Consider the following 24,625-nt stretch of genomic DNA (forward strand, 5'->3'; position numbering starts at 1 on the left):
GGCAACAGGGCAAGACTTCGTCTCCAAAAAAAAAAAAAAAAACTCAGAAAACCCACAGGGGTCTGAACTGAGCATGCCTAATTCATTGTCTCAAGCAAGTGGGGCAGAGAGACCAAGAATGTTTCTCTAGTAATAGGAGTCCTCCATGGAAACTTGAGTGCAGGGGAGTGGAGGTTCACCTAACAGAAGTCACAGAGATTTTTTTGGTATTCTAATACTGTAATCTTGATGTGTAGTTTAGCTTTCTATTTGTGATTTGGGGAGGGAAGAACTTACCAAATGTTTTACCTTTGCAAATAACCATGGGAACTATGAAATCTTTATTTGTGAGCTAAAAGACCTTAGATTTTTAGATGTTAGAGTTGTGTTAATATAATGCATTCTTTTTTAAGGAAAAGAAATTAATGTTGAAGCAGATCTAATTAAGGAATTAGTTGCGTCAGCATCTATGGCTCCTGATAATGCTTTGAAATTTCCTTCAGCTGCTTTACAAGTCTCTATCTGGATGCTTCTCTAATTTTCATCAAGTACTAGCATATATACGTATACTTTAAATGAAAATTGTGCTATTTTTTAGTTTTGTCTCATTTCTAGCATTGTAGCAGCATTTTTTCAGTGTTATTTTATTGTAAATAAATGTAATAATGACTTCAGGCAATGATTATTGATGGGTGTTAACATCACACCCACAAAAATGACTGCCAGAAATTATGTTTCCTAATGGAGTATACAAACTTTATTTTTTACAAATCCTTATTAAGCTTTGCTGTCGTTTCAACCACTGTTGGAAGGAACGAGAGAACACTTTCTCAGAGATGTTCAAAGAGAAGGTGTTTAGAGGGAAGTATTTTTATGCATTAAGATGGTTGTAAGTGAGAGTTCTCTAAGGACTTACGATCTAGACCCTATAGCATCACTTAGTAATGTTGGACTGTGAGTTCTTGAAGGGCAAGAACAATCTCTTGATCTTTATTCTCAAGGTTAAGCATCTATATAGTTAGTGCTTAGTAAGTATTTCTTGAATGACCAAGTAACTTATGGGCTATCATAATAAATTTAGTTCTCATAATTAGGGGATGAGAGGATGGAACATTCTAGAAGGTCTGCCATAGGTCTTTGTTAAGCCATGTTTCACCTTGTTGAACTTGTTTTTCATGAATATAATTTTTTCTTAGTCATTTAATTGTGTAGTCTCAAGGAGCATTTTTAAAGACTTGAGTTTTTTTTTGTTTGTTTTTGTTTTTTGAGATGGAGTCTTGCTCTGTTGCCCAGGCTGGAGTGCAGTGGCGTGATCTTGGACTTTGTTTTAAGTTAAAAAACAAAACAAAACATGAAGTATATGGATAAGAATTGGACAGGAATATGAAAAAATATAGAAATGTACTTTTGTGTGGCAGGATTCTGGGTTTTAAATTTCTATTTTTTGTGGTAGTATATTTACATTAATTATGATAAAAGGAAAATATGGGGTTACGTTACTGTCATTAACGAATCTATTTCACAGAGCCCTTGAACACTTAAATGTTTGCTTATGCATTCTTTTATTCATTCAACAAGCATTTCTTTAACACTTAAAATCTGCCAGAGGTAATCAGAGATTCATTAGACTGGCAAGTGCCATGTTATAAAGATAAAGATCAATAAGTATGGTAATTCTTATAGTTCATGATTCTAACAAGCATTTTTTTTCTTGTTAGAAACTCAGTTTGGAGTTTGTTTTTTTCTTGACATCTCTAAAATTTGGACACATTTATATAATTGTGTCTTTCAATTGTGATTGGCAGTATGTTTTCCTTAATGGTAAATAAAATAAGAGTGTCTTACAATTGATGTCTTAGATTTGATGAAATACGGTATATTTCTAAACATTCATTAAGTTTTAAGATCTCAAAGCAAGAACCACATGTCAGGTGTCTTGATTTCCCTAACTCCTAGCATGGAATCACACTAAATACATTTTTTGCTGATCGATAAAGAAACGTTTCTGTCAAAATCTTATTTTTAGGCTTAAGTTTTTGCTTTCTGTTAATTTAGAGTGTTTTTAAAAATTAGTATGTAAAATGTTTTCTGGCAATATTACTATTCTTCCATTGGATAGAATAGCTTAAAATTTATTGACATTTTAATCCTTTTTTATTTTATAGTTCATTACTTCTTTTCAGCATTTACAATTAGGAATTCTTGGGTTGTATTTCCATTTCTGATTTGCAAATGGTTGAAGTGTATGCTTGACTGACTAGGATTTAGTTTAAGATAAACTGATATAGTATAGCTAGTTTTTCATTATCCATCATAATAGGATGAATAATTGTAATTTGTGAATGATATCTCAACCCTTTATTCATTTTTTTATGACAGGTACTAATATGTATCAAAGTTATACTGGTTTGTATTTTAAAGCTTAAAGTTTCCTCTTTAGGGGAGGTAGTAATAAATACTGAAATGGCAAAAAAAAAAAAAAAAATGGTAGCAATAGAATACATATAAGAATAGAAGGCCTGAATAATCTACTGACAAGGTAATTGACCTTGGAGCAATAAAAAATTGGCTGTGATTTCATGCATTACTATTGAGCCTTATTTAGATTTAACTTTTGTTCCCTACTGATTGAATTAAAGTTTGAGGTGAAATGCTCTATATCCCATTTCTAAACTCTCAGCTGTTCTCAGTCATCTCTCATTTTGAACTCATGAAAGTCAAACATGATAAAACAATCATAAGAAGTTAAAAATTAGGGTTAGAAAAAAAGTATGTATTTTAAACTTGCAATCTTCTAAATGGCAGAAAAGCAATTATAAGAGTTTAAAGAATCAATAGAAATTGATGTTTTATACCAAAGAACACTTAAAACCTTGAGTCCTGCCCTCCCCACCATTACTATACGAATAAAAAGAAATCAATAGGCCCAGAAACATAAGCTGCTAAAGATTTATTTCCAGCAACTATATTTGATATTCAGGGTACTATTTACTAATCTGATTGAGAAAATGTAGATAATTAAGCATAGGAAATCTATTTTTATTTTTAAAATGATATAATTTTCTTTTTAATCTCCAGATCTTTTATATCTTACATTTTAAAATAAGAATAAATGATAGGCGTGAATTTAAAAATAACTACGTGATTTTTAGCCAGTTACCTAAATTTAAAAGGTTCTTTCCATTAAAAAGATAGGTAGTTCTGTATTTAAAAATTATTAAAAGACTTTGTCAGGCTGTATTTGATCAATTTCATATCTCCTGAATAATCTTAGTTCTACCAGTAGTAGATGTACTCAAAGGGTTTTGAAATAAGAACTGAGTATGGGAATTGTCTGAGCCAGTGAAGGCACTGAACTTTGAAACTGAAGTTAAGAAATTTGAACATGAAACTCAGTTTGGAGTGTTAAGGAAAGTATTTCATGACTGAAGTAGTGGGATTTTGTTATAAAGGGATAAAATTCATTAGAACAGATGCTCACATAGCATCTGTTAATTATCGGGGGCCAGTTATATGGCATTCATAGCTGGCTCTCTTTAATACCACTTCTTTCTCTTTTACTAAAAAAAAAAAAAAACCTGGATTTGGGTGAAAGCAATATTATGGGGACAACTTTAAATTGATTCTGAGTCATTAAAAATTATTTACAAGCTTGTGTACAACATTAACAATAAATTATTTGACATGCTCACAATGTGATTATTGTATCCTGCTTTGTTGGGTCAGTATAATACGATGATGGTGAATTTTAGTATAATGTGATGATGAATAATCCTGTATGACAGGTTATTCCTCTTGATAGTGTTTGTGTTAAGGGTATCTTCTACTCCACAGAATTTGGTTGTTGTCACTGTGTATATGGTGAATGGGATGTAAAAAGGAGAGAGAAGCTATAGCAGAGTGTCACAGCTCGTTTTTCATGCCACGAGACAAACTTTACCTGTGCATTTCAAGCATCTTCACTAAAAAACAACAAAAAACCCTAAAAAAGTCCTCACACCTTCCAAACCAAGAACAAAGCATTTATGTGGAAAGACTAAGGACCTGAACTGAGCAAAGGAGAGATCTTGACTTTAAATACAATTATTTACAGACAGAATAATAGAAGTAATGAATTTATCTAACGTTGTGATCAGTTCCACCCCTGGAATATCACTTCCTATCACTGAAGCCACTTCTCAGCTTGGTTTCATTTCACTTAAGTGAGGGATTTCTTAAAATCATAGAATTTGAAAGCAAAGAAGGACTTTAAAGATTATTTTTACATTTCTAGCAGGTTATTCTTTGTAAACCTATAAATGTCTTACTTATCTTTTGATCTTTCATACCTGGTATAGAACCTGGAGTGTGTTTCATAAATATTTTTTAAATTAGCTCAAAGAACTTCATCTTCATTAATATTAGTAAGTCAAAGTATCACTAATAAGGTTTGATAGTTCTTAATCTTAGTAATTAAATGTCAACAGTGATTTTTTTTTTCTTGACCCTTTTTCCCTAACCAGATTTGCATCTGCTGGTGATGATGGAGTTGTAGTTGTGTGGAATGCTCAGGTGTGTATTGATTATGTGTGGATTGTGTAATAAAGATATGATTATATAGTTGAGTATGTATTCATATAAATACTATCTGGGGATATATTTGCATATCATTATCATTAATTGACACATTAATATTTGAAAAGAGCTACTTAGGATAAACCCATATACAGTGGGGACCAGTATTTCATAATGAAGAGGGAAAGTTTTTTTAAAGTAGGATTTTTTTTTCCAGCCGGGTGAGGTGGCTCGTGCCTGTAATCCCAGCACTTTGGGAGGCCAAGGCGAACAGGTAACTTGGGGCCAGGAGTTTGAGAACAGCTTGGCCAACATAGCAAGACCCTGTCTCTACCAAAAATACTAGAAATCAGCTGGGCATAGTGGCGCAAACCTGTAATCCCAGTTACTCGGGCGGCTTGAGGTTGCAGTGAGCAGAGATCATGCCACTGCACTCCAGCCTGGGTGACACAGCAAGACTGTCTTGGGGAAAAAAAAAAGGTTTTTTCCTAAGAAACAAATGCCAAAGTATGAAAATTCAAAAAATACAAAATTTTAATCTTATTTAACAAAATTTAGGTTATCAGTAGCTATGCCCTGACTTCCAAAATGAATAAATGAATTGTGTTGATTTTTGTGAGACACACAAGTTTTGTTTCAACATTGCTTAATAGCATAATGTAACATTTTTCTCATGTTTGACTTAATATTAAAAAAGACTTTTTTAAAAATAAATACTTAAGGCTTCATCAGTTTCTTCAGAGCCTCCCTTCCTGATCATTTGTTACTCAAATTATTCTTTTTCGAAGTGTTTATCTTCCTCTCACCTTTATTTTGGATTGTTATCTAGTCTGACTGTGTTAGATCTTTATTTTTTAGTGGCTTTGCCTGTGATAAAAGCAGTTCTTTAACATTATTTTCACCACATTCATGAAGTCCTGCAGTCTTGGAAAGATTTGCCATTTACATTGTATTTTTGCATGTATACTACTTGGTAAATTAGTGAGAGACTGATGGATGAAGACATTGGATAGAAATAGTGATGGAGTGGAGACTAACTTTCTGAGTGGTTAATAAATGAGTGGATATGTATACTTATGTGTGTGTAGTACATATAGAGTTGTTATGCTGACTTTTATCTTCTTCTATGACCTTATAACTGTGGAGACTTCAATAACAAATACTTGGACAATGAGGACTCCATATTTTTTTCCTGCAAACTAAGTTACTGATGTTTTTGTGCTTAATTTACACAATTATATTTTTAAATTTATAGAAAAGAATACTCCTTAAAATTTTCTATAAAAATATACTAAAAATTAGCATTTTGTATTAGAAAATCATCAAAATTATTTATGGCTATACTTTCAGCAGTTGTTTAGATTCTGTGTGATAGCATAAGTTAAATTCTGAGTAAGTAATTTTAAATGGAATGTATATGTATATTCTATATGGCAGTTCTACTTAATGTTGTCATTTGTGATTATCTAAATTGTGAAAGCTAGGCCTATTAACATTTTTATTGGTATTTCAGACAGGGGAAAAACTTTTAGAACTGAATGGACACACTCAAAAGATAACAGCTATTATTACATTTCCTTCCTTGGAATCTTGTGAAGAAAAAAATCAACTCATCTTGACAGCCTCTGCTGATAGAACAGTTATTGTATCCTTTAATCTGGAAGAAATGAACAAGCTATAGTGGCCCAACGAGCCACTACATACATTATTAGTCTTTAGCTGATAGGGTCTTGTCTGTATATTCTTGTTACAGCAAAAATGATTTTTATTCTATTATAAGATACCATTTATTAGGTATCTGATAAGTGTTAGACTGGAAATAGGAGGTTAAAGCTTGTTATTGATGGAAACTCCACGACTCTTGCTGTTCTTTCCAGAGTTACTCTCTCACATTGTATAAAATTGATAAAATGGAAGAATGTGGACTTAAAAATAATTCATTTTATTATCTGAATTTACTTTTCAATTTAGGGAAACAACGATGAGTTGGACTGGAGAATAATTTACTTTTTTTCCCTCACTATAGAGCAGAAGAAACCAAATAGTCCCAACCCATAAAAATCTTTTGAGCATCTGAGTCTGACAGAAAAGTGAATTACCGTTTGTTGAGTGTTTAATATTTAATAATTAACAGTTTTATAAAAGGAAAATTACTTTTTCTTTACCCACACTTTTAGGTAAAAAGTTAAGATGGAATAACAGTAGTAAAGTGCTTATGTGTAACAGGCATTGTTCTAATTGTTTTACATATGTGAACTCATTTAATCTTTAAAATTAGCCCTTTGACGTAGGTATTTTTAATTATTCCTTTTTTTTGAGACAGAGTCTCGCTCTTATTGTCCAGGCTGGAGTGCAATGGTGCGATCTTCACTCAGCAGCCTGTGCCTCCCGGGTTCAAGTGATTCTCCTGCTTCAGCCTACCGAGTAGCTGGGATTACAGGCCTGTGCCACCATGCCCAGCTAATTTTGTATTTTTAGTAGAGATGGAGTTTCACTATGTTGGTCAGGCTGGTCTCAAACTCCGGACCTCTGGTGATCCACTCACCTTGGCCTCCCAAAATGCTGGGATTATAGGCGTGAGCCACCATGCCTGGCCTTATTTTTAATTATTCTTATTTACAGATGAAAAAATAGAGTCACATAGAGGCTAAGTAACTTCCCCACGGCACACAGCCCGTGTAGGGCAGAACTGGCAAGTCTGACTGCAGAGTCAGAGCCCCAAACCACTGTACTTCATAAAATGTTTTCTGTAAACTCAGCCCTTTAATATCTGTATGTGGAACTGGCTTTGTGAAGTCCAGAGTCAAGTGCTTATGGATTACTGTTGTCTCTCATTACTTTTATTTTTTTAAAAAAAAGGTGTCAGAATTTTTTTTTTTTTTTTTTGAGATGGAATCTCGCTCTGTTGCCCAGGCTGGAGTGGAGTGGCACAATCTCAGCTCACTGCAGCCTCTACTTCCCAGGTTCAAGCAATTCTTCTGCCCCAGCCTCCCAAGTAGCTGAGACTACAGGCATGCGCCACCACACCTGGCAAATTTTTTTGTATTTTTAGTAGTAGAGATGGGGTTTCACCATATTGGCAAGGCTGGCCTCAAACTCCTGACTTTGTGATCTGTCTGCCTTGGCATCCCAAAGTGCTGGGATTACAGGCATGAGCCACAGTACCCAGTCAGATTAATTTTTAAAAGTATATGCTTATCTGAAAGTTCTGTTTAAACAGTTTCAAGCATTGATGAAGTTTTGGAGTAAGCCCAAAGGTTTAGGTGTTTCTTAGGCTCTTACAGAACCAAGATACAGACTTTAACGTGCTTTAAATGAATTCATCAGCTGAAGTGCTTTCTAGACAGATTGTTTATAGCTGAAAAAATGTGAAGAAAAGGTTTAAATGGGGATAAACGCTCTATACATACATACATATATATACACACATGCGTATGTTTGTAATTACAATACAACATAAACAAGGGCATAAAATTCACTCAGATGGTTAGGTCAGAGTTGCTTTATTGCTACTCTGTAGAGGCAAATATTATGAAATAAAGCTCTCTTTTTCCGATATCCGTGTAATCTTTGCAAACATAGAATTTAAAATACTTTGTTAGACCACTCCTAAAACACTATAACAATATTTTAAGGCAGTGATTAAAATTATGTACAGAAGTTAGTAGCTGGGACAGTGTCACTATGAATTTTACCTGTAAATGATAGTATGAACTCATTTCCTTTGCTGAATGATTTTTGTTGTTAGAAAAAAATTCTAGGCCACTTACTTGGCAATCTCTCTTACCCAGATGAATTCTAAATTTACTCTGCTTGTGTTTTTACTACAGGTTGAGCATCCCTAATCTGAAAATCCAAAATCTGAAATGCTCCAAAATCCAAAACTTTTTAAGCACTGACCTGATGCCACAAGTGGAAAATTTTATACCTGACATCATGTGACAGGTTGCAGTCAAAATTTTGTTTAATGCACAAAATTGCCAAAAATATTGTGTAAAACTACCTTAGGCTATATGTATAAGATGTGTATGAAAACTAAATGAATTTTGTGTTTAGACCTGGGTTCCATCCCCAAGATAGCTCATTAGATATATGCACATATTCCAAAATTCAAAAAAAATCAGAAACACTTCTGGTCTTCAGCATTTTGGATAAGGGATACCCAACCTGTAAAAACTAACTTCCTTAATTAAATACTGAAGGTAGATAATTTTTTAAAGCGATAGCCTTAAGAGCTCAAGTTACTGAATATTAAACGTTTTGCTTGCAAATAGTGAAATAAGTGAAAAGGCTGTGAGACACTACTAGAATTGTGGTAAATACAAGGCCAGAAAACATTTCCTAATTACTGGGAGCACTTTTTGTATGCTAGCAGTTTGTTTCGTGTGTTATATACATAAAATGTAATTCTCATGATAATCCAGCTCCATCTAAAACATGACACAGAATGTAGATGGTCCCCGACCTAGGGTGGTCTGACTTAGAGTTTTTCAACTTTATGATGGTGTGAAAGGGAGGTGCATTAAGTAGAAGCTGTACTTTGAATTTTGAAGTTTGATATTTTCTCACACTAGTGACATTGGATGATAGTCTTTACCAGTGCTGGGCAGCAGCAGCCTGGAGCTGCAGCTCCTGGTCAGCTATGAGATCACAAGGGTAAACAGCCTTACTCTACAGTGTACTGTGTTGCCAGATGCCTTTTTTTTTGCCCAACTGTAAGCTTATGTAAGTGTTTTAAGCACATATAAGTTAGGACAGGCTAAGCTATGATGTTTGATAGATGTGTTAAATGCATTTCGACTTAGGATATTTTCCACTTAGAATGGGTTTATTGTGGGAGAAAACTACTTGAAGTCAAGGCACATCTGTATAATAAAAATATAACAAAAGGCATTGGCCATGATAAGGTTAACTATTTCGTGAAATTAGTTTCAATTTTTAATACATGCATATACGTTTGTATCCATAGTACATACATGTATGTAAATGTGTTTTCAGACATGGTGTAAAATGTATTTCTTACTATAGGAAATGGTATGAAAGTTTGAAAATCACTGTTCTGCTTAAGTCAAACTAAACTTGGATGTTTTGTGAGAGGCCCTCTGATTATGTTAAATGCATATACAGGTAATGGTAATACACTGTTAGTGTCTTCTCGAATCAAGACAACAGTAGTAAATCATGCTATCCACATTATAGGGAGCTTTCAGTAAATATTAATGGACATGATAGTTTTTGGTATAAGTACTTTATGCTTATCAGATTACGGTAGACTATTCCGGAGAATAAACTTTAAACAGTTGCAATATTTAGTGCTTGTAAAGATTCAGTACTTCAGACCATTATGTTGGCATTTTCAAATAATTTGATAGTAAAATTTACCTCAAACTTATTTTAGATCATAAGCCTGCTTTGCTAAGTTGATGACTCACTATATGAATTCATTTTTGTGGTGGTATAAACACTAAGTATTTTATGTTTTATTTAAAGAATTTCTAACTGCTTAACATTTGTGGTTTAATTGTTAATTAGAAAAGTTATAACTGAGATTTTAAAATTCTGCTAGAAATTATTTCTTAACATAGATTTAGGTGTGGGATAGTGATACTGGCAGACAAGTTCAGAGAATATCATGCTTCCAGTCTACTGTAAAGGTAAAATCTTAAGTAAATATAAGTTTTTATGGTAATCTGTTTTTGTCTCAGAAGACATGGTTTAAAAAGTTAGACGAAATTACTTTTGTGGGTCTTATGAATTATTTCTTTCCACACACTTGTAGTCATTTGATTCGTGTAAGACCAGATTTTTGAAAGCATATGTAAAGTGTTAGAATGTTTCAATTTGAAATTAGAGCAAGGGATAATCCCAATAGCAAGATGAGGAAAAAGGTAGTACCCAGTATGTTTTTTTGTAGGTAATTCTAGGAAGAGATATTACTTGCAGAAAGACCAGAATAGTAGCTGGTCTGTTTTCTTTATACTTTGAATGTAAAATATAGAATTATTTGTCCCGTGACCTCTGCCTTCAAAAAGTCACAAAGGCAAGACATGTCAGTTACTTAGTTTCAAAACTAAAAATCTGACATGGCTAATTTGCTGCTACTGTTAGGTTTATTCATTTTACAAATAGTGATTGATTGGGGCTGATTATATGACAGAAGCTCTGCTACATTTTAGAGAAACAAACAGATAAGACTAGGTTGCTTGTGATACCTACAGAAATTAAGTGTTCAGAGAAAGTGCCACTGTTTTTTAGTAATGTAAGCAAGTTTTGGTAAAAGATAGTAGTAGTATTAGATGTTCTCTCATTTACTTTAAGGATAACTGATCTCCCTATTGGAGCTCTTTTGTTTCTTTTTTTTTTAATGTAAAAAGAATTGCTGTGTGCCACTAGTTAGGATAGTTCATTTTTTCCCAAAAAGGCAAGATCTCTGGTAGCCATCTCATGGCACTGTGCTGTTCAAAATATCAACTTAGTCAAGTTTCAGGGAAGAAAGTGCCATGTACTATATATGCTTTTATCTAACTTGATTTTTAAAGAAGTCATTAAAGTATTGATTTGATTAAAATCTGTATGTGACCTGAAATGATGCACCGTTTACATTCCTTTAAAAATATTCTTGCTATCTGAAAAACTAAGGTCGTTAAGTTTCCAATGAAAATATGTGGCTTGAAGGAACAAAGAGAGAAAAAAATTCAATGTATTTGGGGGAAATTCCTTTGGTAAACTGTGTTATGAACTGGTTATAGGAACTGGTCACTAAAAAAGTATCTTATTCCAATAAAGTGAAAGTAGTTTTAAAAGGGGTTTTACCGTAATGTGAATCAGCTAGATATTTGTGTTTGTTTTCTCCTGCTCTGATCCTGTTTCACATAAAAATTGTTAAAAAAAATAGCATTGCATTCATTTAATTCAGTGGTCCAGTTGTTCTTGAATAGATAGCTTATCTAAGAAATTTATATGCCCAATATGAGAAATACTATCATTTGTTTTTTGAACTAGCAACATTTTTATAAGGGTTGATGTTAGCAAGGAGATAGTGAAATTGGCATTTTATTGCATATTGAGACTATAAATTGATGTCTTCCTGGAAGGTAGTTTGGCATTATGAATGAATCTAAATAAATTATAGGTATTAATCCAGTGATCATTCTAGAAAACTCTTTAAAGGAAATAATCAGAAAATAGGGCAGAGAGTTATGAACAGAAATGTGTACTACAAATACATTTTTACAAATGGATGTTTGGAAGTGCCCTAAATGTCTTATAAGAAAATAATTTATGGTAGATGTATATACTAAAATTTATATTTCAGAAGAATATTAAAAGAGGAAAATGCTAGTGGTAAAATGTTAAGTAACAAAAGCATATATTATCCTCAATAAAATATTATCAAACCAAATTCAGCAACATCTAAAAAGGATTATACACCATGACCAAGTGAGATTTATCCCTGGAATATGAGCTTAGTTTAACATCTGAAAATTAATCAATGAAATACACCCTAGTAAGAATAAAGGACCAAAACCACAGGATCATCTCAATAGAAAACAGAGAAGGCATTTGACAAACTCCAACACCCTTTCATGATAAAAATACCCCACAGACTAGGAATAGATGAGAATTTCTTTAACCTAGTAAAGGGCTTCTGTGAAAATCTCAAGGCTAATTCTGTATTAATGGTGAAAGGCTAGGCTGGGTGTGGTGGCTCATGCCTGCAATCCTAGCACTTTGGGAGACCAAAGTGGGTGGATTACTTGAGCTCAGGAGTTCGAGACCAGCCTGAGCAACATAGTGAAACTTCTCTACCAAAAAAAAGAAAGAAAAATTAGCCAGGCCTTGTGGCACATGTCTGTAATCCTAGTTATTACAGGAAGAGTTATTACTGTTATTACTGGAGGCTAAGGTGGAAGGATTGCTTGAGTCCAGGAGTTTGAGGCTGCAGCGAGTTGTAATTATGCCACTGCACTGTAGCCTGGACGATAGAGCAAGACCCTGTCTCAAAAAAAAAAAAAAATTAAAAAAAAATGGTGAAAGACAAATAATTTCCCCCAAAGATCAGACACAAGATAAGGATGTCTGCTCTCAGCATATCTGTTTAACATTGTACTGGAGGGTCTAGCCAGGGCAGTTGGGCAATTAAAAAAAGAAAGAAATGACATCCATACTGGAAAGGAAGAACTAAAACTACCTCTATTCCCAAATGACATGATCTTGTGTATATAGAAAATCCTAAGTCCACAGCCAAACTATTGAGGCTAGTAAATGGATTTAGCAAGGTTTCAGGATATAATATCAACACGCAGAAATCAATTGTATTTCTGTTCATTATCAATGAACATTCCCAAAATTAAGAAACAATTCCATTTACAGTAGCATCCAAAAGAATAAAATACTCAGAAATGGATGTAGGCTGGGTGGGGTGGCATATGCCTATAATCTTAGCACTTTGGGAGGCTGAGGTGGGAGGATTGCTTGAGACCAGGAGTTCAAGAGTAACCTGGCCAACATAGCAATACCCCATCACTATGAAAAGAAATTTGAAGAAGTATGAGACTTACATACCAAAAACTACAAAACATCGTTGAAAGATATTAAAGATCTAAATAAATGGGAAGACATCCTGAGTGCATGGGTCAAATTTTGCTATTGTTATGATTACACCACTACCCACATTGATCTACAGATTGAATCCAATCTTTATCAAAATTGTAGCTGGCTTTTTTTTTTTTTTTTTGAGAAATTTACAAGCTGATCCTAAAATTCATATGGGAGTGCAAGGGACCCAGAATAGCCAAAATAGTCTTAAAATGGAAAAACAAAGTTCCAAGACACACTTCCCAATTTCAAAACTTAATATGAAGCTACAGTAGTCAAGACAGTGTGGTTTTGGCATAGTGATAGACATGCAGATCAATGGAATAGAATTAAAGGCCCAGAAGTAAAGCGTCACATAGCCAACTGATTTTTTGACAAGAGTACCAAGAACCTTTAATGGAAGAAAGAATAGTCTCTTCAAAAAATGATGCTGTGTCAATTGGACATCCACATACAAAATAATGAAATTTTAATCCCTACTGCATGTCATATCCAAAAGTTAAAATGGGTCAAAGACCCAAATGTAAGAGTTAAAACTACAAAAATCTTGGAAGAAATAAAGGAGTACATCTTTGTGACCTTGGGCTAGATATCTTAAATATGACATCAAAAGCATATCAACAACAACAACCAAAAAAATAAATTGGACCTCATCAAAATGAAAAGTTTTTGTGCTTCAAAGTGAAAAGACAACACACAGAACTGGAGAAAATATTTTCAAATCATATATCTGATAAGGGACTTATGAAGAATTCAGTAAAAAAGCAAATACTCCGATTAAAAATAGACAAGATTTGAAAGAAAGAAATTTCTCCAAAGAAGATAAACAAATGGCAAATAAGCATATGAAAAAGAGGTTCAACATCATTAGTCACTAGAGAAATGCAAGTCAAAACCACAGTGAAATACTATTTCCTATATACTAGAGTGGCTAATATGTAAAAGACAAGTGTTGGTAAGAATGTGGAGCAACTGTAACCTTCATACATTTCTGGTGGGATCTAGAATGATACAATACAGCCACCTTGGAAAACAGTTAAACAGAATTATCATTTGACCCAGCAGTCTCACTCCTTGGTATATCCCCAAGAGATATGAAAATGTAAGTTCATATAAAAATGTATACATAATTGTTCATAGCAATATTATAATTGTCAAAAATGGAGACAACCTATATGTCCATCAACTGATGAATAAACACAATGTATGTCCATACAGTGGAATACTATTTGGCAGTAAAAAGAAATGAAACACTAGCATTAAAAATCCAGAGATTAGGCCGGGTGCGGTGGCTCAAGCCTGTAATCCCAGCACTTTGGGAGGCCGAGACAGGCGGATCACGAGGTCAGGAGATCGAGACCATGCTGGCTAACATGGTGAAACCCCGTCTCTACTAAAAAAATACAAAAAACTAGCCAGGCGAGGTGGCGGGCGCCTGTAGTCCCAGCTACTCCGGAGGCTGAGGCAGGAGAATGGCATAAACCCGGGAGGCGGAGCTTGCAGTGAGCTGAGATCCAGCCACTGCACTCCAGCCCAGGCAACAGAGCAAGACTCCGTCTCAAAAAAAAAAAAAAAAAATTCAGAGATTAGACAGAGTAGGAGCACTAGAAATATAAACTGCATTGGTTATTTTCAATTCTTTTTAATCCAACAGTTTTAAAAGCAGCCCTGCTCAGCCTAGGCAAGATTACCAGAACCTCTGCCTTTTATTTTCTGTTCTTCTCCCTTGCTCTTGCCCTTGTCTGACTCAGAGTCAGTGGACAAGGAGAGTACTATTAAAGGTAAAGGGCTTATATGGTACTTGAAACACACACTTTCCTGAGTCTACCAAATGTATAGAATTGAGAAGACTTAGGCGTTATTTATTCTAACGATACAGAGAAACTAAGATCATAGTTTCAGTTTGATTTAAAAAGGAGTTGAGGCAGTTGTGTATTAGTAGTTTATTACTGAGTAACAAATTACCTCAAAACGTAGTGTCTTAAAACAATAAACATTTGTCATTTCACAGTGTTTGTGATTAGGACTAGAGAGCATCTTCTCTGGGTGGTTCTGGCTCAGGGCCTCTCCTGAGGCTCCTGCTATCTGAAGGGCTGACTGTGGTGGAGGAGCTACCTCCCAGGAGGCTCACCTATGTGCTTGGCAAGTTAGTGCTGGTTTTTGCCTAGAGGCCTCAGCTCTTTGCTACATGAACCTTTCTCCATGTGACCACTTTAGTGTCTTCACCTTAGAGCACGTGATCCAAGAGAGAACAAGGAGGAGGCCACAGTATATTTTATGACTTAGTCTTGTAAGTCACACATCATCCCTCTTGCCAGATTCTGTTTGGTAGAAGCTAGTCACTTAGTAGTGCCCATATGCTCTACTAAGGAGAAATAAGCTCCACCTATTGAAGGAAGGGGTTAAAGAACTTGTGGATATATTTTAAAACCACTGAACAATGACTGCTTGAGTTTCTAACCTGATATACATTTCAAATACATTTTGCAGTGTTTAACTGTTCTTCAGAGACTAGATGTTTGGCTTTCTGGTGGGAATGACCTGTGTGTGTGGAACCGAAAATTAGATCTCCTGTGTAAGACTAGCTACCTTTCTGATACAGGTAAAAAACAAATCAAGGTAATTTTGAACTGTGATTGACAGACTCTAGAAGACACAGCAGATCTTCAGAGAGACTTTCCATAAGTAGAAAGGTCAATATAGGGGATTTTTCTTTTCAGTTCTGAAGATAACAAGTAGCCATATTCAGTTCAGATCAGGGGTTGTGTAAAAAATATTTTTATCCTGAATCAGAAGGAGAAGACTCCACTCCTTTTGGCTTCCCCTTCCCTTCTAACAGAATTTCTCAAGAACAACCTTTTCCAATGCTCTTGGGCTATTTTCTTGAATTGTGTTTGATGAGCACGTTGATACCTAGAAGCAGACCCTTACACCTTTATAGTAGCATTTGTGGGGTCATTAACTTTGAATAAATGCCTAAGGATGACCTCTTTTTACAACTGTCCTTACCGAAAAGTTCATACATGTGCAAGCTTACTGATAAAGTTTCATTTTCTCAGAATTCTGTGTACATGTGCTTTTGATTTCAACAGAAAAAAAATAAATCAGTTTTGACTTTTTGATACCAAGGATCTTAAAAAGTAAAATCTATTTTTAGAGTAAAATATTTAAATATAAATGGGTAGATTTTAATAACAACCTCGAAGTCACAGTATTAACTATCGTTTTTTTCTAAAAATAATCAAATGAGCCTGGTTATCCTAAAAGGAACATTATCGTGCACGTTGTTGACATTTCAATGGTAGCAGGAGCCCTGTGAATTGAATTTGGTTACTAATAGGAGCTAGCTTAGCTCCACATAGATATTTTAAAGTATCAGAAAAATAATGACTTAGGAAAACTAAATCCATACATTGCTAGGGTTTACAATTTAACCACTCAGTTCAACGTTTGATTACTAATAGTCTTGCTCAAATCTAGAATATATTTCCCTGTGTACTATTACCATGAATTATACATCTTTATGTTCATTTTCCTCTCTCTTTCACTAGCCTGTGGTTTTCATGAATTTTATTTTGGTAAAGTTATATTGTAAAATGTTGAAATTGGGGCTGAAAAGAATCTTCTGTGTGTTCCTGGAAATAGCCACCTCTTATTGCAGTCTCCCTTTGTTTTGCAAGTTATCTTTAAGTACTATATATTAAGTCATCACAATACTGCCGTTCATCAGTGTCTCAGGAGTTAACAGAAGCTTTGAAGGTATCTGTGGGAAAGCCTTGAGAAGGCCGTGGGTTACCACTGGTGAGCTGTTCGTCATTTGGGTTTTCCACATTACCGGAGGCCAGATTGTTAACGGTGTTAATAGACCCTTATGCCATGATGTCCTTTCGTAAGCCCTGCTTGATTTATGGACTGGTGGAGCTTTTACAAGCAGTTATTCTGTGTTTGGAAATAAGCAAAGATAATCTTAGTCAATGTGATACAATGGAAGGAGCTCTGGACTAACACACAGGGCACCCGTGTCCTTTCCAGCAATATGTTCTGTGATTCTGAGTATTAGGTTGCTACTTCTGGATTGTTGGGCTTCTGGAATTTTCATATATAAGTTAGTGAAATATTTTTAAACAAGCTGTTTCCTGCATTTAGTATTTTTCTCTTGCTACTCACCCTGCTGCTCTCCCATGTACTCTGCCTTCTCTGTACCACTCCTTTGCCGTCCTTGCAGCACCATTTCCTCCTCCTTGTTTACATGGGAAAATACAAATCCTTCTGTTAAAACACGCCTATGTGGAGAAAAATCTTAGCCAGCAATACTGTCCAAATCACAACAGTTAGTCCTTTGATGGATGGGAAGGATAAGCAAATGAGTAGACCATTTTCCACACTTGCATATATATTGTAAATTACATATATATCATAATGGAAAAATTAAACAGGTTTTTTTTCTTTTGCCAACACGTGGTGGTTCTAATATATCAACTCTTTTATTCGTGCTGACAGAAGTAAAATTGTAACATCCCTTGTAGAAGTTATAGTTACCCTAAAATCATGATTTGGCTATGAAAAGATACTCAGACCTCTTTACTTAAATAAGTGAAGTGTGTTAGAATGTTGAATCTGATTCTTTCAATAATAGAAGAAAATTTGTACACGTATTAATGGATCACAGACATGCTATTTGAAGGCCGCTTTCTTAGCTCCTGACTGTTGGCTAGTTCATTCAGTGTCAGGGAGCCTGCTCAATCTTCTTAAGTTTACAGGAAGGAAAACCTCAATTTTACATCACTTTTGAGCTAGCCATCTTGTAAATGGGTAATGGTGATTATCTTTAGGGATCCCTTGTAAATAAGTTTGAATGGCTGAATCTACCACTTTTATCACCACAGTAAAAAAAAAAAAAAAAGTACAAAAAATAACAACTCCATATTCTGCTCTTAATAAATCAATAATATCTTCCAAAAGTCTCAGAAACCTACATTTAACAAAATCGTTTTCCATGAGTAAGCAAGCGAGGAAGTGTGTGTGGAGCTAGTTCTGTGTGCTTTATCTTCTTAATGGAAAACGACTCACATAAAACTGAGAATGTTTTTGTTTTTGATATAATCTGTGAGAAAAATAATTTGACCTTCGTTTTATATGTTTTTGGAGGTATTAGTGCTTTGGTTGAAATACCTAAGAACTGTGTTGTGGCAGCAGTTGGCAAAGAACTGAGTGAGTATGAATTTTTTTCTTTCTCTTTTTCTTCTTGTATATTTTCAATGAGAATTGTATACACATGCTGGAAAGACTAATTTGTTTTTTATTTAAGGGACATCTCCCTGTGCCCCAGTCTTGGCTTCTTGGGATCGTTGAATTGATACAGAGACTGAGACATTTTCAGGATGTTAGGCCAGGTTTCTTTTTCTTATCAGTCTTTTAATCAGTATGTTAGCTTGGTTAAACAGTATATTGCTTCTTATTCCAAAATTCCAGTCTCAAGATCACTTCATAATATTCCAACTAAAGTAGAATTTCCCATAAGTTCGATGTGTATCAGAAAGAGTTCTCTTTTCTATTGACTGAAATCTTCTTTTAACAACCACAGTGGCTGTCAGGATTAAATAACCTTGTTAGAGATTTGTAGTTTGGTAAAATACTGTCAGAGACACAGAAAGAAGCATGGCATGACCTGTCTTCCAGAGAGAAATGTGAGAAAGAAAAGATACTTTTCGTAATTTGATAAGGACATGATCTCTGAGACTTGTCACTTCTCAGGTGTTAGTCATCCTAATCTTTGAGCTTCCACAGCACTTGGTCCAGTGGCGTATTAAACACTCAGTATATTGATGGTAAGCCTGTTTATAAACAAGTCTCTCTCCCACTCTGGACTGAGCATTTGTGACTGGCCCTCATTCACATTTGGTACCTAGAGTTCCTGGAACATAAATGTTTAGTAAATGCTGTTGATAGAATCATGTCAGTAGATTTTATTATGGGTTGTGTACATTGATTAAAGTTAGGATTTATACTAGTTTAAATAAAACTGTATTTGTTAAAGTCAGATAATGAGTAAAGCAACACATTGAGCATTACTATAGTCAAAAGAACTGCATGACATATAAACATTATAAGACATACTCAGAGAATTTATAACTTAATGGTATATGCCTAGGAATCAAAAACTTTTTAAAAAAGAAGCTGCTTATGTTTTTACTGAGTTGAAGTTAAGCTTGGATTTGCAGCTTATTCTGTAGTAATGCTTATTGGCCTGGGGACATGAGTAGAGAAAGCTGATGGTGGAGGTGATTCAGGAATGTGGGCTAGTCACTGGCTAGGGAGTGAGTGAGTTGAGATAGCCAGACATCCATCGAAACCCTAGAGAGAAGGGGAGCTTCAGTGTTTGGAAAAGTCAGTAAAGGAAGAGGGTTTTTCAGGACACATTCAGTGAGGGTTTTAGTAGATCATCTCAACCATCTCAAGCATTTGAAAGAAATAGTTTAAAGTAGTATGAATATGGCTTTTTGCTTTGTGGAAATGGGTTTTTCAGTATGGTAGGTATTTTTCACTTAATGAAATGCTTTTTTTTAGAGAAGAAGTAGAATTTTATCCTCTGAACATTGTAATAAAATTTTATCTGTCTTTTTCATTTAGTAATTTTCAGGTTGGTAGCACCCACAGAAGGATCACTAGAATGGGATATTCTTGAAATTAAGCACCTTCTTGATCACCAGGATAATATTCTCTCATTGATTAATGTCAATGGTAAGCTCATTGTGTACATTTATTGTGTACAATTTTGTGCCGGTTAACACAACCTGCTCTGAACCATGAGCCTTGCTTTGTTCTGGGATTCTAGCATAAGTCATTAAAATAATGCTTTAGATTAGTAGGGATTGTCATTCTCTTTTACTCTGAAGTTTTAGCCAGTGGAGCTGAGCAAGTCCCCTAGATTGCTAGGTCTAAGATTTAGGGACAAGGAAAATAGAGTAAGGCAGAGAAAAGAAAATAGAGGAGAACATAATCTCAGGCGCTGCTTGGTAGCTGTGGGATGACTGTCACAGGCTGTTTCAGCATTTTTGGCAGGTGGTTCTGGCTAGTTCCTCTTTTGTAGAGAGATTGGAAATATGCCCTTTTATCTTGCCGTCCACACCATACAATATCACACAGCATATACACTTACACTAGAATGAGCAGGATTCAAGCCAGTTGTAATCCTGATTGAAGACTCTCAAAGAATAACACCAAACTAAAGTAAAAGTCTGCAGAAAATGGGTCATGTCTTCCCTTCCTTATGGTGGGGGTTTTGACTTGCTGTACATCCTATTTGGCTTCCTAAATGATTTTAATGAGTATCTCCTGTGAGCTAAATCTGACATCAGATGGCAAGATCACAAACCACTGATCTTGATATTCAGTTAACTTGCAAATAAGTGACAGCTTATATCATCAGAACTGTGCTGGGTGATCTGTGTATGAAGTCATGTGAGAGGACTCTTGGTGGCTTCAGTTTGATAGTCTGGTGGAGCCTACAGGACGCTCCTGTAAAGATGCTGGGAATATGATGTAGTGGGAGGACTAGACGGGACCCCAGCAACATATCTCCCTGAGGCCTGGCTTGGCTTTGTTATTTTATTTTATATTTTATTTTATTTATTGAGACGGAGGCTCCCTGTGTTACCTAGGCTGGAGTTCAGTGGTGCAGTCTTGACTCACTGCAACCTCTGCCTCCCAGGTTCAAGCAATTTTTCTGTCTTAGCCTCCCAAGTAGCTGGGACTACAGGCGCATGCCACCACGCCTGGCTAATTTTTGTGTTTTTGGTGGAGACGGGGTTTCACCATATTGGCCAGGCTGGTCTCGAACTCCTGACCTCATGATCCGCCTGCCTCAGCCTCCCAAAGTGCTGGGATTACAGGCATGAGCCACCGAGCCCAGCCGGCTTTGTTTTTAAGCAGTATTTTGTGTAAGCGTGAGACAAAGGGGAGCGAGAGGCACAGAGATTACCAAGCCTAGTCTCCATTTGTGTCCCTTCAGTCATGTGTTCAGATACACCAGTAAGAATGTCTCTCCCAGCTCCAAAATCTTCCTCCCTAATAGCCATCTTACTGTAAAACCCAGCTGCAGGTCTTTCTAAGGACTAGATTGTCTGTGGTGATAGAACAATGGTTGCTGGTGTCCCTTTAATGTTCTCTGGGGGCTCTTTTTCTCTAGCCGTGGATGGAGACATAGCACAAAAGTCAAGTTCTTACTTGGGAAGCCCTCTGAAGCCTCATTGGTGACACTGAGTCTTAAGTCTCAAGTTCCCAGGGCTGCTGAGAAAAAGCCCAGCAGTATTTGGCCCATTACACTGGTCACGCGTAGTTACTTTGTTTTAGCAGCCAAGCACTGGTACTATTGAGCCAGCATGCTTACTGAAATGAAGATGATGGGATGGTACTAGATAGCCTGAACCTCATGGCACTTCTTTTACCATGTGAGACACAGAGGAACTTACAGCAGTTTCTGAAAACTTTCTTCAAGTATTCCTTTGCCAAATCCGTAAGGGGAAAAAAGGGAAAACTAAAGAAAAAATTGTTAATGAAAGTTACAGAACGCATCATATACTTTTTACTGCCTTTTAAATGATCTTTTTAACAAATTTATTCTAAAAATAATGGGATACATGTGCAGAATGTGCAGGTTTGTTACATAGGTATACTTGTGTCATGGTGGTTTGCTGCCCCTATCAACCTGTCCTCTCAGTTTCCTCCCCTTCCCCCAAAGAGGTGCTGGTGTGTGTTGTTCCCCTCTCTGTGTCTATATGTTCTCATTGTTCAATTTCCACTTAGAGTGAGAACATGCGGCATTTGATTTTCTGTTCTTGTGTTAGTTTGCTGAGGATGATGGCTTCCAGCTTCATGACCGTGTGCCTGCTAAGGACATGATCTTATTCCTTTTTATGGCTGCATAGTATTCCATGGTGTGTATGTGCCACATTATCTAGTCTATCATTGATGGGCATTTGGGTTGGTTCCATATCTTTGCTGTTGTAAATAGTGCTGCAGTAAACATACATGTGCATATGTCTTTATAGTAGAATGATGTATAGTCCTTTGGGTATATACCCAGTAATGGGATTGCTGGGTCAAGTGGTATTTCTGGTTCTAGATCCTTGAGGAATCACCATACTGTCTTCCACAATGGTTGAACTAATTTATACTCCCACCAACAGTGTAAAAGTGTTCTTCCTATTCTCCACAGCCTCGTCAACATCTGTGGTTTCCTGACTTTTTAATTAATTGCCATTCTGACTGGGGTGAGATGGTATCTTGTGATTTTGATTTGCATTTCTCTAATGATCAGTGATGTTGAGCTTTTTTTTCGTATGTTTTTTGGCCGCATAAATGTCTTGAGAAGTGCCTGTTCATATCCTTTGCCCACTTTTTGATGGGGTTGTTTTTTTCTTGTAAATTTAAGTTCCTGATAAATTCTGGATATTAGCCCTTTGTTGGGTAGATTGCAAAAATTTTCTCCCATTTTGTAGATTGCCTTTTCACTCTGATGGTAGTTTCTTTTGCTGTGCAGAAGCTCTTTAGTTTAATTAGATCCCATTTGTCTGCTTTGGCTTTTGTTGCAATTGCTTTTGGCATCTTTGTCATGAAGTCTTTGCCCATGCCTATGTCCTGAATGGTTATTGCCTAGGTTTTCTTATAGAGTTTTTATGGTTTTAGGTCTTACATTTAAGTCTTTAATTCATCTTGAGTTAATTTTTGTATAAGGTGTAAGGAGGGGGTCCAGTGTCTGTTTTCTGCATATGGCTAGCCAGTTTTTTTTAGCACCATTTACTGAATAGGAGATCCTTTCCCCATTGCTTGTTTTTGTCAGGTTTATTGAAGATCAGATGACTGTAGATGTGTGGTGTTATTTCTGAGGTCTCTGTTCTGCTCCATTGGTCTATATATCTGTTTTGGTACCAGTTCCATGCTGTTTTGGTTACTGTAGCCTTGTAGTATAGTTTGAAGTCAGGTAACGTGATGTCTCCAGCTTTGTTCTTTTTGCTTAGGATTGTCTTGGGTATATGGGATCTTCTTTGATTCTATATGAAATTTAAAATAGTTTTTTCTAATTTAATGTCAGTGGTAGTTTGATGAGAATAGCATTGAATCTATAAATTACTTTAGGCAGTCTGGCCATTTTCACGATATTGATTCTTCCTATCTATGAGGATGGAATGTTTTTCCATTTATTTGTGTCCTCTCATTTTCTTGAGCAGTGGTTTGTAGTTCTCTTTCACATCCCTTGTTAGCTGTATTCCTAGATACTTTACTCTCTTTGTAGTGATTGTGACTGGGAGTTCATTCATGATTTGGCTCTCTGCTTGTCTGTTGTTGGTATAAAGGAATTCTTGTGGTTTTTGCACATGGATTTTGTATCCTGAGACTTTGTTGAAGTTGGTTATCAGTTTAAGGAGTTTTTGGGCTGAGATAATGGGGTTTTCTAAATATACAATCATGTCATCTGCAAACAGACAATTTGACTTTCTCTCTTCCTATTTGAATACGCTTTATTTCTTTCTCTTTCCTAATTGCCCTGGCCAGAACTTACAATACTATGTTGAATAGGAGTGGTGAGAGAGGGCATCCTTGTCCTGTACCAGGTTTTAAAGGGAATGCTTCCAGCTTTTGCCCATTCATATGATATTGGCTGTGGGTTTCTTATAAATAGCTCTTACTATTTTGAGATACCTTCCATCAGTACCTAGTTTTTTGAGAATTTTTAATATGAAGGGATGTTAAATGTTATCAAAGGCCTTTTCTGCATCTATTGAGATAATCATGTGGTTTTTGTCATTGGTTCTGTTTATGTGATGGATTATGTTTATTGATATGCATATGTTGAACCATCCTTGCAACCCAGGGATGAAGCCTACTTGATTGTGGTGGGTAAGTTTTTTGATATGCTGCTGGATTTGGTTCGCCAGTATTTTATTGAGAATTTTTGCATCGATGTTCATCAGCGATATTGGCCTGAAGTTTTCTTTTTTTGTTGTGTCTCTTCCCGGTTTTGGTATCAGGATGATGCTGCCTTCATAAAATAAATTAGGAAGTCCCTCCTTTTCAGTTGTTTGGACTAGTTTCGCAAGGAATGGTACCAGCTCCTCTTTGTACCTCTGGTAGAATTCAGCTGTGAATCGTCTGGTCCTGGACTTTTTTTGGTTGGTAGACTATTAATTACTGCCTCAATTTCAGAACTTGTTATTGGTCTATTCAGGGATTACACTTCTTCTGGTTTAGTCTTGCGAGGGTGTATGTGTCCGGGAATTTATTCATTTCTTCTAGATTTTCTAGTTTATTTGTATAGAGGTGTTTATAGTATTATCTGACGGTAGTTTATATTTCTGTGGGGTCAGTGGTGATATCCCTTTTATCATTTTTTATTGTGTCTATTTGATTCTTCTCTCTTTTCATCTTTATAAGTCTAGCTAGTGGTCAGTTTTGTTAATTTTTTCAAAAAAAAAACAGCTCCTGGATTCATTGA

At 35.6% G+C, this 24,625-nt stretch overlaps 1 protein-coding gene across 3 annotated transcripts in view; it reads left to right on the forward strand.

The window, feature by feature from the left end:
* Positions 1-24,625, forward strand: part of WDR41 (WD repeat domain 41) — a 48,444-nt gene that overhangs the window by 11,379 nt on the left and 12,440 nt on the right. The window contains exons 3-8 of one of the 3 annotated variants that reach the window (XM_011959220.1): positions 4,482-4,530; positions 6,047-6,178; positions 10,125-10,187; positions 15,622-15,733; positions 18,280-18,342; positions 19,762-19,872. In XM_011959220.1, the coding sequence (XP_011814610.1) occupies positions 4,482-4,530; positions 6,047-6,178; positions 10,125-10,187; positions 15,622-15,733; positions 18,280-18,342; positions 19,762-19,872 (530 nt within the window). The remainder of the gene's footprint in view (positions 1-4,481; positions 4,531-6,046; positions 6,179-10,124; positions 10,188-15,621; positions 15,734-18,279; positions 18,343-19,761; positions 19,873-24,625) is intronic. The other 2 variants (XM_011959221.1, XM_011959222.1) reach the window with 2 other exon arrangements.

This window comes from Colobus angolensis, unplaced genomic scaffold (assembly GCF_000951035.1).
Source record: "Colobus angolensis palliatus isolate OR3802 unplaced genomic scaffold, Cang.pa_1.0 Scaffold49, whole genome shotgun sequence".
Classification (NCBI taxonomy): Eukaryota; Metazoa; Chordata; class Mammalia; order Primates; family Cercopithecidae; genus Colobus; species Colobus angolensis.